This window comes from Panthera leo, chromosome B3 (genome assembly GCF_018350215.1).
Source record: "Panthera leo isolate Ple1 chromosome B3, P.leo_Ple1_pat1.1, whole genome shotgun sequence".
Lineage (NCBI taxonomy): Eukaryota > Metazoa > Chordata > Mammalia > Carnivora > Felidae > Panthera > Panthera leo.
In genome coordinates this window covers 145,366,359-145,379,729 of record NC_056684.1, presented here as the reverse complement: position 1 = coordinate 145,379,729, position 13,371 = coordinate 145,366,359, and the positions used below count along the sequence as shown (strand labels likewise).

General features: G+C 66.1%; 1 protein-coding gene across 1 annotated transcript; it reads left to right on the top strand.

Moving 5' to 3' along the window:
• Positions 1 to 429: 429 nt before the first annotated feature.
• TMEM179 (transmembrane protein 179) lies at positions 430 to 10,674 on the top strand. Its single transcript, XM_042940726.1, has 4 exons — positions 430 to 734; positions 7,225 to 7,362; positions 7,903 to 7,981; positions 10,266 to 10,674. The coding sequence occupies exons 1-4, from the start codon at positions 430 to 432 to the stop codon at positions 10,443 to 10,445; spliced, it is 702 nt and encodes a 233-aa protein (XP_042796660.1). The 3' UTR covers positions 10,446 to 10,674.
• Positions 10,675 to 13,371: the final 2,697 nt, after the last annotated feature.

Genomic DNA, 13,371 nt, shown 5'->3' with positions numbered 1-13,371 from the left:
GACTGGGGACACAGGCAGCCCATGTGAGGCCCACCCAGGTAGCTCCTGGTGCCAGTAATGGCACAGTCCAGTCTCCCGTACGCGGACCTAGCAACACGCCCCGTCCCCCTTGCGTTACCGCTCCGCGCCCGCATCCCTGCGCCAGCGTCCTCGCGCCCGCATCCCTGCGTCCGCACGCGCCCCGCGCGGTCCCCTGGGCCCGCGGGCCGCCCGGAGCTGTCCGTGGTGCTGACCGCAGGCGCCGCCCGCGCCCGGCCGCTGCGCACGCGTCCCGGGCGGGGCGCGCGGGACCCGCCGGCGCCGCCACTGCGCAGTCTCCCGCGCGGCCCCGGCCCGGCCCGCGGCCCGCGCCCCGCGCCCCGCGCCCCGCGCCGCCTGCCCGGCCCCGCGGCCTCCGCCGGCCGCTTCCTGGGCGCGCCCGGGCCAGCCATGGCGCTCAACAATTTCCTCTTCGCGCAGTGCGTCTGCTACTTCCTGGCCTTCCTCTTCAGCTTCGTGGTGGTGGTGCCGCTGTCCGAGAACGGCCACGACTTCCGCGGCCGCTGCCTGCTGTTCACCGAGGGCATGTGGCTGAGCGCCAACCTGACGGTGCAGGAGCGCGAGCGCTTCACGGTGCAGGAGTGGGGCCCGCCGGCCGCCTGCCGCTTCAGCCTGCTCGCCAGCCTCCTCTCCCTGCTGCTCGCCGCCGCGCACGCCTGGCGCACGCTCTTCTTCCTGTGCAAGGGACACGAGGGGTAAGTGGGGGCCTGGCGGACGCAGCCCTCAGCCCCCGCACGGCGTCCCTGCCGTGCCCGCAGCGCCCCCCAGGCCCTCCCCCCTCGAGGAGGAGCCACGGCCCCTCCCTCTTCCCCGGGAGCTCGCGGGCCCTAAAATGTCAGCCCTCGGAGCTCCCCTCCTCCGTGCCAACTGCCCTTTGCGCAGAACCCGGGACCCCGAGGGTCACTCGCACTCCCTACAAGGCCAGTGCTTCCCTCCCCGAGTGTGCGTCACCTCTCGCTTTGGGCATTTACCTCCCCTGCTCCTGGGGCGCAAATATTGCCTTGTCATCTGGGAGCAGCCCTGGGCCCTCCCTGGCTTGCTGGCTCAGCTGGGCCCACACCCATCAGTGCTTTGCACAGCCCCTAGCAGGTCTGGGCCTGGGTGCTCCTCTGGTGGAGGGGAGGGACCAGGCCAGGCTGGTGATTGATCAGGCAGACGGGGCAGTCCTCCCCTCACCCCCATCCTCCTGGGAAGGATGGTGGTGGGGCAAAGGCCAGAGGGAACCCTCTCTGGGTCTACGGCCAGTGCTCGGACCTTGGCTGGGGTTGTAAGACGGGAGCCTCAGGTCCCTGAGGCCTCCCTCCCTCCTGGCCTCCGCATCCCCCTTCGCCTTTCCCTGCCCTGGCACAATTCTGTGAGAGAGTGGGATGTGGTTCACCTGGGGTCCTCAGCCAGTAGCGTTCCGTGCACCTCCAGCCTGTGGGACCCTCTGTGGACCCACCACGCCCCTTGCCGTGGACTGCTGTGCTGTGCTCCCAGGAGGCCATCCTGCCCTTGCCTGCCCTCACATCCACAGGGGAGATCCGGGCCTTCTCCCAAACTCTGCCCCCCCACTGGCCTCCACACATCACTCTTTGGCAGTTTGGGGGCCTATTCTCTTCTTTTGGGGATGTGAGAGAGAAGCTGTTGCTCTGAGAGGCCGAGCGGGTAGAAGGCTCAAGCAGGGACTCTGGAGAGCCCTCAGAGGGGCCAGGGAGGAATGACAGGGTGGCAGGGTAAAGAGGACCCGAGCAGCCGAGGCAGAGCCCAGCGTGGGGGCTGACACACTCGGAGGAGGGTGAGGTCCAGCAACACACACACGTGTGGGTCTCCGGGGCTGGTGCAGCAAAGATCACAGACACTGAGGCCGTAAACAATTTATTCCCCCACGGGTCTGGAGGCCGAGGGTCGGAGATCAAGGGGCTGGCAGGGCAGGCTCCCTCTGGAGGGAGAATCCTTTCCAGGCCAGCTTCTGGTGCCTGCCCACAACCCTTGACATTCCTTGGCTGGGGCTTTGCCGCTCCTGTCGCTGTCTGTCTTCACATGGCCTCTTTTCTCTCTCTGTTTCTTCCCCTCTTCTTATAAAGACACCAGTCATTAGATTTAAGGTGCACCTCATCCTGAGGTCTTTAGCTGAATGACACGTGCAAAGACCCCGTCTCCAGTTAAGGTCACAGGCATCTGTCCTGAGGCGAAGACTTGGACATACGTTGTCAGGGCACAGCTCAGCGCATCACTGTTTCTGGATTCAGGGTCTGCGGGAAGCCGCATGTCAGCCTGGGCAGGCCTCTGGGGGCGGTGGGGGGGGGGGGGGCGCTGTGGGGCTGGAACTCTGCCCCGGTGAGCCCAGGCCAGTCCAGGGGGCCATCCTGCCCTGCCACAGGCCTCTTACTTCCCTCAGCCCACTCGACGGCTGGTGTCCCCAGGAGGGATTTCAGGTGTCACGTGCATGCATGTTGCCGACCTTGGGTGTTACCGTAGTCAGTGTCCCTGTGCAGATGGGGACAGGGGAAGCCTCTCTGCATATGAGACAGGGTCTGAGGAGGAGAGGACGGCCAGCAGGGTAGGGGAGCCGAGGTCCCTGCCGTCCGGGAGGCTGGGGGCAGTGGGCACAGGCCCATCGTCCCACCTCGTCCCTGTAAGACAAGCACCCTCAGGAGGCCCCCCTGGTACAGCTGTGAGTTGACAAAGGACAGAAGCTGCTGTTACTGCTGTCCCTAGATTTGCTGCCCCGTCTGAGTGACCGAGATTTCTTTCCCACAGGCTCTGGGGCTCTCAGCCCTCCCTGCCCTGCTCCCAGTCTCTGGGGGTCCCTGGGGCTCTGGAGCCCCACATTGCTGTGAGCCCCAGAGGCCGGGCCCTGCCTGCTTGCAGGCCCTCACCGGCTAGACCCTGAACACCTTTAGGCCATTTGTCTTATAGGGACGAGGTGCCCTCAGCAGCCAGCCCGCTGTGACATCTGTCCAAGGGTCAAGCCTTCATCCGGGTCTGGTGGTAGGACGAGGCCAGAGCTCCCCCTGATGGATACCCAGGAGTGGCTCCGTCTGAGGGGCCCCCCCCCCCCGGGCTGGATGAACCCAAGACAGGTTCTGTGTGCTCAGGGCTGACCTTGGGAGTCACAGATTAGCGTTTGTTGAATGAAGACGGAAAGGAGGCCTGCGTGTGAGGTCTGCTCCCTCGCAGCCACTCCCCCAGCCCTGGGGTCTTCAGATCCATAGTCTGGCCGAGGGGTCAGCCCTGCAGGCCTGCCGGGCCAAGTCCTGGGCCCCCAGAAAGGTTGGGCCTGCCTCATGGGCAGGCAAGATGGGGGCCTGGAGAAGCCGGTCCCGGCTCAGGTGTCGGTCCAGCCGTGTAGAGCAGGCGAGCGGGTGCTGGGACAGTAGGGGACTCGGGACAGACAGGAGGCCGGGAAGGGCGGTTAGAGTGAGCTCGTGGGGTGGTGAGGGCCCTCCGGGTGTCCAGCTCATCAAGGACATCACTGCTGCTGTCAGCCTTGGGGTCTGCTTCGGGGTTGTGTGCACACTAATTCTCTTGAGTCCACGTTCAGAGACCAGCCAGGACCCTGCCGAGACCCAGGGCAGAGCCCTGCCCTTTGGGCTGTGTGAAAGGGCTCGGGGCCGGGTCCCTGGCGCCTGAGCTAGACCCTGTCCATGGTGCCAGCTCCCCCCTCACGTACGGTATGTCCCTGGACAGAGTGGGGCCCTGGACAGCTTGTGCCCAGGAGAATAAGGGGCTAAGGGTGGGGACAGCTTGCAGGAAGCGTCATCCTGGTTGTGGCTGAAGTAATGGGCCTGTGAAACAGAGGCCTCTGGGGCTTCCTCGGGTGCTTGCTGGCTGGGGACACTGGGCGAGGCCGGGGTGGGTCACAGGCCTGGGGGGGGGCCCAGGGCAGTGGAGGGTACAGGTGGCCTCGGTTTGTGATCCACGGCTGGGGAGTGCTGGGTCAGAACAACCCATCTGCCTGCCCACACTTGTCCCCCAGCCTGCAGTCGCTCCCAGGGCTTTCCGGATAACTGTCACCATGGAGACAGCACATCCGGCCTGGCACCCTGAGAGGCAGTGGTGGTCGTGGGAGAAAGATGGACTTAACCCCATGTGTGCCGAGCTTCCTGTTTAGGGCCGCAGGCTGATGGGTCCTTGGGGAGCAGGGCGGGGTGGGGGGGGGCACTGTGGACTCTGAGGGCCGAGTCGAATGAGGCTCTGGACACACCCAGTTCTTCAGAACTCTGCAGCCCAGACAGGTTCCATGGAAGGAGCCAGAGATGGACTTGGGGAGTAGGAGGAGGCTGTTGGGATGACCGCAGCCCCACACCCTCCCCTGTCTGATGGCTCGGGGACTCCGTGTTCCTGTCATGGGAGGAGAGCCCCCAGTTGTGCCTGTTTAACATGGATGCGGCTGGAAGTTTCTGGCTACGGAAGGTTATGTTGTTCCCGCCCCCCAGGGAGTGGGAGCTGTGTCTCAGGCTGAGCAGGCTTCCCTGGGGGTGGTTTTGGCCACAGAGGGAGCATGGAGCCGGGTGTGCCTCTCTAGAATTTGGTGCCGGACATGGGGGATGCCGCCCCCCCCCCCATGAGGGGGAGCAGGACTTGAGGTTGGGGACTGCCCAGCAAACACATCCTCTGCACCCTGGTCATACCCCCCTCTTCCAGGAAGTCCTGCTGAGGGCAGCAGCTGGCTCATCCAGGATGCCGGGCACCTGCAGGGCAGGGTGCCTGGCGTGATGGCGGAAGGCTGCTGGCAGGTGGCGGGCACCTAGGGAGCCGGCCTTCATGCCCAAGGCGGGCGGCTTCTTTGCTCCGCCTGTGGACGCTCGGTCCTGGCCCCCCGGGACCCCTTTGTTCTCCTGGGCTGGAGCGGAGTGGCCATCCAAAGCCGGGGTGTAGGCTCTGGGTAGCCTCTGCTTTCCTTGGAGCATTCGCTCCTGGGAAGGAGGGCCCCCGTGGACTCTCCCAGCCCTGCTTAGCCCCACGCGGTCCACAGGGGGCACAGCTGGCCCCCAGCCATCGGCTCCTTGCATCTGGTGGCTGATGCTGCTCCCATGCTTCCGTCTCCGCAGCCACAGGCCGAGCCCCACGCGCAGGGCTGCAGGTGCGCCAGCCCAGGGCTCTGGCGGCGGGTGGAGGCTTGTCCCGGGGAGGGAGGGGGTGCTCATGCTCAGGAGGAAGCCCCCTGCCCACGCAGGCTCCCTCAGTTTCCAAAGTGACCCAGTGGGGGGCTCTTGCTGCCCAATTTACAGAGGGAGAAATTGAGGCGCAGAAAGTGACTTGCTGAAGGTCACCCCGCTGGCAAAGAGGTGGCTGGAGCTGACACGCTGCTGTCCCCAGTGACAGCCTCGGAGGTGGGGTTGGCCCCAACGTACCCCTCTTTGTAACTCCGGGCCTCTTATTCAGAGCGCCCAGGGCCAGGTGGATTTTGCGGTCTGGAGCTGTCTGTCGGGGTCCCAGCTGGGAACAGATGCTCAGGCTCACGCACGTGAGGGTAACCTGAGGAGGGCGGTCGGCAGAGACGAGGATGTGGGTCAGGCCTGGGCCCTGTGACGGCCCTGTCACCTCCTCTGGCTGCAGGCACCGGAAGAGACGTGGTGACCTTCAGTGGAGGGACGGCCACCCAGGGGGCATCCCCCCTCCCCACGTCCCCCCCAGCAGAGGCCTGGGGATGAACACTCACTGCCTCTCCTTCCACCCCTGCCCGGTCCCCACTGGCTGGGCTCAACCAGGAGCCGGGGAGAGGGGTCATTGCCGTGGTCTACTTGGGTCAGCCCCCTGGGCAGAGGATGGAGAGGCAATGATCTGCAGAGTCGGGGAACTCAGCAGCCCTCGGGCCGTCTGCAGTGAGCAGGGGGCACGGCGCCCACCCACCCATGACGAAACGCCCGGCCGGCTCAGGCCGCGCCGGGAGTCGAACGCAGGGAGGTTTGCGCCGCAAACACGCGTGACCTGGACACTGAGCTGTCCGGTCACGGCCCTGACGATGGCCCTGGTCAGCTGGGAGTGGTGCTGACGTGCCGCGCATCCGTGTGAACGTGGGCGCAGACCCGCTGGCTATGATTCTGGGACTGCAGCCTCGGGCCTCCGGCCTCCTGTTCACGCCCCCAGCCCTGGCCCTGCTGGACGTGCTGCTGGCCGCGGTTGATCGCCCGCCCAAGGCTGGGGTGCCTCCCGGGGCCAGGACCGGGGCATGGTTATTTCTTTGTCCTCAGGGCCCAGCACAGGGTGAGGGGGTGCTCAGTCAGCGCGTGGCGGGTGCAGGCGGGGACAAATGCAAAATGGACGGTGCGTGCATCCCGCTTCGTCCCGGGGGAAGCCACCGCATCCGACAGCAGCTTTCACGATTTCCTGGCTGGGGCCCCGGCTGAGACCTCTAGGATGTGTTCTCTGTGAAGCCAGTTTGGGTCGATCTCGCCCCTCACACTCCATGTGTCGATGGACAGATGTCCACGCGGTAGGTGTGGCCGGGGCTGGCGTCCCCCCTGAGGGCGTCCCTGTCCTCCCACCCTACAGGTCCCCAGGCTCAGCCAGACCCGGGACTCTGAGTCTCCAGGGGGCGATTTGGAGATGGCGGGTAGTGGGGCAGGGGCGTCTGGCGGGGTGGGCTGCCGTGCCCCAGCCACACGCCCCCCTCGGCCGGAGAGCAAACGCTGGTGTCCTGTGTAGGCACCTTGGTGGGGCCGTGTCGTGTGGACCCCGAGTGAGCTCTGTCCTCCTGGCCCTGCCTCCTGCGTCCCCCACCCCCTCCCCGGGCACAGCTGGGCCTTAGGATGCAGTGGGGAGATGAGGGCGGGGTCACACCACAAGCCCCTGACGCAGGTGCAGGCCAGCGGCGTCGATGACCACGTGGGCACGTGGCCTCAGGGCAGCCGCGTCAGGAACGGCCTGGGAAGGGCGTCCTGCTTTGTCAGCATGCGCTGGTCCTGACGCTCTGGGACCAAACGTCCTGGGGTTCAGTCTTGGCTCTGCCTCCTCCGGAAGGCGGTGCTGACACGTGTCCCCACGCTGGGTCTCCGGGAGGTTGGGCTGGGCAGCCTGGGGTCAGCATGGGACTTCGGGGTGAGGGACAGTGAGGGACGGGAAAGTGGCCCTGGCGGCCCCACAGGGCCCCGTCACCCTATCGGGCCCACACGCCAGCTGTCTCCTGGCACTGCTGGGGTGTCATGGGGACCCTGGTGGTGGCGCGCGGTGACTGTCCCCTCCTGTCCTTTGCTGAAGCTCCTTCCTCTACGCCTTCCTGAACCTTCTGGTCAGCGCCTCTGTGGTCTTTCTCGTCTTCATCGCCAGCACCATTGTGAGCGTGGGCTTCACCATGTGGTGTGATGCCATCACCGAGAAGGGCACCGTGTCCCACAGGTGCGCCTGGGCCCCGCCCCACCCCCACTGCCCCCAGCCGGCGTCTTGGCGCATGAATCCCATTCTGAGCTCGGGGTTTTGTCCTTCCTGCCTGTGCCCCCACCTGTGCACACCTGGCCAGGGACTTCCTGGGACCCGCCCCCTTGGCCTCAATACCCCCTTCAGTGAAAGTAGGGCACCTCCCACACCCTGGAGGTGGATCCAGGCCGAATGTGTGTGGGGGGAGGGGGTACGTAGGCCCAGCGCACTCGACCCTGGAGGGCCGGATATGGCTACACAGCACAGGCCCTGGAGATCCCGCCCTGTGCTGCCTTCGCGGGCAGAGGCCTGGGCTGAGTGCTGGGCCGGATTTGGTCGTGGAGGGTTTGGAAGACAGCGATAGGGATGGGGAGGAGCGGGAGCAGAAGCTTCTGGTTGGAGGGGGCCAGGGATGAAGCCTTTGGGGCTAGGACAGTTGCCTCACCGTTTGGGGGTGCTGCATGCCGCTCCCCATGCCCCGTGTCCTGGCGTCACCTGCCACCCTGCGCCTTGGTGTTTCAGCTGCGAAGAGCTCCAGGACATCAACTTGGAGCTTAACGTGGACAACTCTGCCTTCTACGACCAGTTTGCCATCGCCCAGGTAGGTGGGGCTGCCGGGTAGGCGGGCCTGTCCCGGTAGGCGGGGTTGTTCAGGTAGGAGGGGCTTCTGGGTAGGCGGGGGCTATTCTGGTAGGCGGGGCTCCCGGGTAAGCGGGCTGTTCTGGTAGGCAGGGCTGTTCAGGCAGGCGGGGCCGTTCTGGTAGGTGGGGCTACCGGGTAAGCGGGGCTGTTCATGTAGGTGGGGCTGCTGGGTAGGCGGGCCTGTCCCGGTAGGCGGGGTTGTTCAGGTAGGAGGGGCTTCTGGGTAGGCGGGGGCTATTCTGGTAGGCGAGGCTGCCGGGTAGGCGGGCTGTTCTGGTAGGCAGGGCTGTTCAGGCAGGCGGGGCTGTTCTGGTAGGAGGGGCTGCCGGGTAGGCGGGGATGTTCAGGTAGGAGGGGCTCCTGGGTAGGCGGGCTGTTCTGGTAGGAGGGGCTGCTGGGTAGGCGGGGTTGTTGAGGTAGGTAGGGCTACCGGGTAGGCGGGGCTGTTCATGTAGGTGGGGCTGCTGGGTAGGCGGCCTGTTCTGGTAGGCAGGGCTGTTCAGGCAGGCGGGGCTGTTCTGGTAGGAGGAGCTGCCGGGTAGGCGGGGATGTTCAGGTAGGAGACACTGGTTGCCAGGTAGGCAGGGCTGCTTTGGTAGGCGGGGCTGTTCTGGTAGGAGGGGCTGCTGGGTAGGCCGGGTTGTTCAGGTAGTGGGGGCTGCCAAGTAGGCGGGGCTGTTCTGGTGGGAGAGGGTGCCGGGTAGGCAGGGATGTTCAGGTAGGAGGGGCTGCTAGGTAGGCGGGCTGTTCTGGTAGGCAGGGCTGTTCAGGCAGGCGGGGCTGCCGGGTAGGCGGGGCTGTTCTGGTAGGCGGGGTTTTTCAGGTAGGAGAGACTCGTTGCCAGGTAGGCGGGGCTGTTTTGGTAGGCGGGGCTGCCGGGTAGGCGGGGCTGTTCTGGTAGGAGGGGCTGCCGGGTAGGCGGGGATGTTCAGGTAGGAGGGGCTGCTAGGTAGGCGGGGCTGTTCTGGTGGGAGGGGGTGCCGGGTAGGCGGGGCTGTTCTGCTAGGCAGGGAAGCATGCATCGTGGGGAGGATTCCATTCACTGCTGAATACACCGGATACACAGACTGTCTCCAAACGCTCTCGCTCTCATCCAGGGGAGGTCGAGGATGGGGCCAAGCAACGGAGATACAGCTGAGTGAGTGGTATAGTCGGGAAGGCTTCCTGGAGGAGGGGTTGGAAGAGCTGGATCTCAGAGACTGAGTGAGGGTTCTCGCAGGTGGATGTGGAGAGGGGTGAGGCATTGGGCTCCTAGGAGGAGGGGCCAGCGTGAGCTAACTGCGGAAGTGAGGTTCAGGGGGTGAGGGAGTGGCTGTGTGCCAGGAAAGGAAACCAGGCATCAGATCCCTGGTCTGCAGTCCGGGGCAGGGCGCTTGGAGCGGGGACCCTCCGATAGATGCTGGGGGGCTTGTGGTTACTGCCTGGCCAGGGGAAGCAGATGCCATGTCTGAGGAACGGTGTGGGGGGGCAGAGACCCTCCCCCTGCCTGGCCTCCAGGAGACCCGGTGCCTCTCTGGGGACCCATTGGCTGGGATACAGGTGTGTTGGGGCTTGTCAGGGGTCAGTGAGGGCCTGTGTCTGAGTCCACATTTGTGTCTAGGCAGACGACGCTGCTGCGGGGTGCGCAGGTGGGGTTGGCTTCTTCCAGCCCTGGGCAGGGCTTGCTGGCATCCAGGTCCATGTTTGGACCCCAGACTGGCCTCTCAGGGCTCACATGGGCCCGTGGCTGATCTGAGGACTCTTCCTTTGGAGAGGAGCCCGCTGGGGGGTGGCACATCTGGTGGGTCCAAGGTTCTTTGCTGACATGAGCTGAAAGCACCAGAGACTCCTTCACGAAGATGGAATGGAAAATGCTTCGGGGCTACTTGTGCCAATTAGATTAGGAAGGCGCGAGCTGAGTCTGGTGACAACCTCACATGAGGATCTGTTGCCTGTGGCTCAGGCCTGGTTCCGTTAAATTGTTTCTCCTTCAGCTGTTTGGGAGAAGCCGATAAAGGTCAATTCACCCCAGCAGCTGGAGGTGGCTCTGTCATGGGCGGGCTCTCCTTGGGGCCGGGTGGGCTGGGCTGCCTGGGGGCGAGGGTGGGCAGACCCCCAGAAGCATCGTGCAGCTCGGGGTTCAGAGGGCAGGCCGCCAGATGCCAGGGAGGGATGGGCGTGTGGGGGAGGAGGCGAGGCGGACCCCGGGGCAGGGGGGTTGCGGGCCGGCCGGCCTCCTGACCCTGCCTCTGCCCTCTGTGTAGTTCGGCCTCTGGGCCTCGTGGCTGGCCTGGCTGGCCGTCACCATCCTGGCTTTCCTGAAAGTCTACCACAACTACCGCCAGGAGGACCTGTTGGACAGCCTGGTCCACGAGAAGGAGCTGCTGCTGGCCAGGCCGACCCCCCGCACCTCCTTCCAGGAGGAGAAGAGCGCGGTCATCTAGGTGCGGGCGGGGGAGCCCGGCCCCCAGATGCCCCCCCAACCCCCGCCTCGCCCCGGGGCTCACAGCCCCACCTGGGGGAGCAGCGGGGGGCCCTGCCTGGCCCCACCTGCCCCTCGCCTTGCATGTCCCCCCTCGGCACCGTGCAAAGTGAGTGAGCCCGCTCACCGAGCCCCCCACCCCCACCCTGAGCGTGGCGGCTGCCCCGGGTGGGCGCCGGCCCTCAGGGCCACGCAGGGGCCTCCTCCGGGCTCCGTGCTTGCACGGCCGGCCTTTCCGGGGGGCGCTGGCCGGGCAGGCCTGCTGAGCGGGGGTCCAGACTCTAGGGCACCTCTGCCGTAGGGCTCGCCTGCACGCCACGGCTGGGAGCCGTCTCCGTCACCTTGCCGGCTTGCCCGGGTGTGATTCTGTGTGCGATTCTGTCGGGCAGCCTGCGTCCCCAGAGTGACCCCAGCCCACGAGGACCACGTGTCGCTCTTGTCCCTTGCTCCTGAGCAGTGCGTGGGCCAAGACTTCTGTGGCCTGGGAGCTGGGGGGTGGGTGCAGGAGGGAGCTCTCCGGCAGTGTGTTCCCCACCTTCTGGCCCTGCACCCCCCGCCCCTGCCGCAGGGCCCGGTTCCCTGTGCTCCTGCTTCGTGGTGCTCAGGTGGCCAGGCCTGGTCTCAGCGTCAAAAGCATAGGGCAGTGGTGTTGCCCTGAGTCAGGTGGTGGCTGTGTGGGTGTCCTGGAAAGTGGCCGTGGTGTCAGGGCCGGGGGCCCGCGCCCGGTGCCCCTCGTCCTCTGCCATGGGACTTGCCGGGGGAGCCCCGGGTGGCCCTGCCTGGAGGCTCCTCGGGCCCCAACGTGTGTGTCACAGGGTGGGGAGGTGGGGGAGGCGGGGACACGGGCTGAGGGGCACAGCGCCCCCTAGGGAGGATGGGGTGGGGCAGGTGCCACTGTAGGCGTCTGGGTGAGCGTGTGAGTGCATGTGAGCGTGCATGTGAGTGCATGTGAGCGTGTGGATGTGTCTGTGTGATATTAGTGCGTGTGTGACACGAGCGTGTGCACACGCATGGAAGTGCACGGGAAGGTGTGAGTGTGTGAGCGTGTAGCTCTACGTGAGCTCACATTCACAAGTGTGAGTGAGTGTGCGCAGGAATGTGAGCACGTGCATGTGCACACACGAGTGTGTGAGCATGGATGGGAATGTGTGTGCACAGCCGTGAGCGTGAGTGCGTGCGTGCCGCAAGGTGTGAGCAGACGTCAGGGCTGGTGAGGACACAGCGGCTCCTCTGGCCTTCGTCCACCGGGACGCCCCCTGTGCCCCCGGCCCCCCCCCCCCCCCGGTGGAGGGGCTGCCTTCCCGTCTGATGGACGGAGCCTGGAGCACTGAGGCCGCCAGAGGGCATGACCCCGTCCACACGGGGGCAGGTGGAGGAGCCGGGCGGACCCGTGACCCCAGAGCTCAGTGATGAGCCACCTGCGCTGCTGGGCTGTGGACCCCCCTCCTCGCGGGCTCCCCGGCTTCCACATCTGCACGCAGTGCTCCTCTGCAGGAGTGGGGCACCCCGTTCTCGTCTCCCGGGCTGACCCTCCTGCTGCTCCCCACCCTCCAGGGAAGGAGACGCCTGGCTCCCCGCATCCATGCCTCGCGCTGCCAGGGGCTGGTTTGGTCTCCCACATGGGGGCACGGATCTCCCGAGGCCACGGACGCGGGCCCGGGGCGAGGTGCCGAGTGGGGCAGGCAGCCTGGGCCAGGGAAGGGAGGCCTCCCGTCACCTCCTGGCATCTCAGAGGCGCTCGGCCCGGCCGAGAATGTCAGACAGAGCAGCTGGGTTGCTGGGGGAGCTGTTTTGGGAGAACTGAGGCCCCCAAGCCCATCTGGTCTCAGCTCCGCCCTCATGCACGAGCTGAGGGGACCCTCTCCAGCCCCTGAGCGCTCCGCTCTGCTCCCAGCAACAGCCAGGCCCCGGGGCAGAGGAGGAGGGGCGGGACGTGGCCTCCTGGAGCCCCAGGGTCCACGGCAGGTTTGTGCCCGCCCTTGGCAGCTGCCGCTCCTGGAGCGCCCGGCCCGGTCTGGGGCCTCCCCTCGGTCAGGCTAGGGGAGACGTGCGCCCACTTACCTGCAGGTGTCACTGGTAGAGTGGGGTTGTCGCTGGCACAGACCCGTGTCAGGCCAGCGGGGGGCTTCCAGGGAGGGGACAGCTGGGTCCCCCAGGGCTGGGCAGGAAGGGCCCCCCCGATCGCTTCTGCTTCTCCCAGCTGCGCGTGGATAACAGACATCTTTGTCTTAACTCCACTCCTGACGAAAACCGAAAGTAATGATTCTTAAGCCTGGTGTGTCTGTTGTTCAACGTCCAAATAAACACAAAGTCCTGAGCCTTGTTGTGGACAATGGAGCCTCTGCGCCCCCGGCCCCAACCTCCATCCACCTTCAGCGTCCTGGCTTCCGGTGTTTCGTCCGCTCCTACGATGTAAAAACTGCCTTGTGTTTGTTCCTGTCGCTTCAGAACCTTGCCGGGATGAGGGCCTGGCCTCTCCGGTTTCGGACCTTCGCGTCCGCGCGGGCTCCGGGGCTTCCCGGGGCGCACGGCTGGACGCGGGATTTCGGACCTCTCAGGGTGTGCACAGCCTGAGCAGTGGTCTCCCCAAAGCAGGTGCTCACGGCCTGTGGGCCCTCCGGACCCGGGATGTCTTTGCCGTCACGGGCTCTTGGCCGAGAGCAGTGGCTGTGAGGAGGGGGCTGCCTCACGCCTCATGGCGGGACTGCCCCAGGGCGGGACCAGGGCTTGAGGGGCTGACCCTGAGGCTTGTGGCCGCCCCACGGGCTTGGACATGTGACCTGCCTCTCTGAGCCTCAGTTTCCCCATCTGGAAGATGGGTAGTAATCTGCCCGTCCTCTTCGGGGGCTGGGGTGAGGCGAGGTGGGGTCCTGGGGGGAGGGCTGGGT

Excerpts from the sequence above, each read along its gene's own strand:
- TMEM179 (XM_042940726.1), top strand. The coding sequence starts at position 430 with ATGGCGCTCAACAATTTCCTCTTCGCGCAGTGCGTCTGCTACTTCCTG. Across the intron at positions 7,363-7,902 it reads AAGGGCACCGTGTCCCACAG|CTGCGAAGAGCTCCAGGACA; the intron begins GTGCGCCTGGGC and ends TTGGTGTTTCAG. Across the intron at positions 7,982-10,265 it reads ACCAGTTTGCCATCGCCCAG|TTCGGCCTCTGGGCCTCGTG; the intron begins GTAGGTGGGGCT and ends CCCTCTGTGTAG.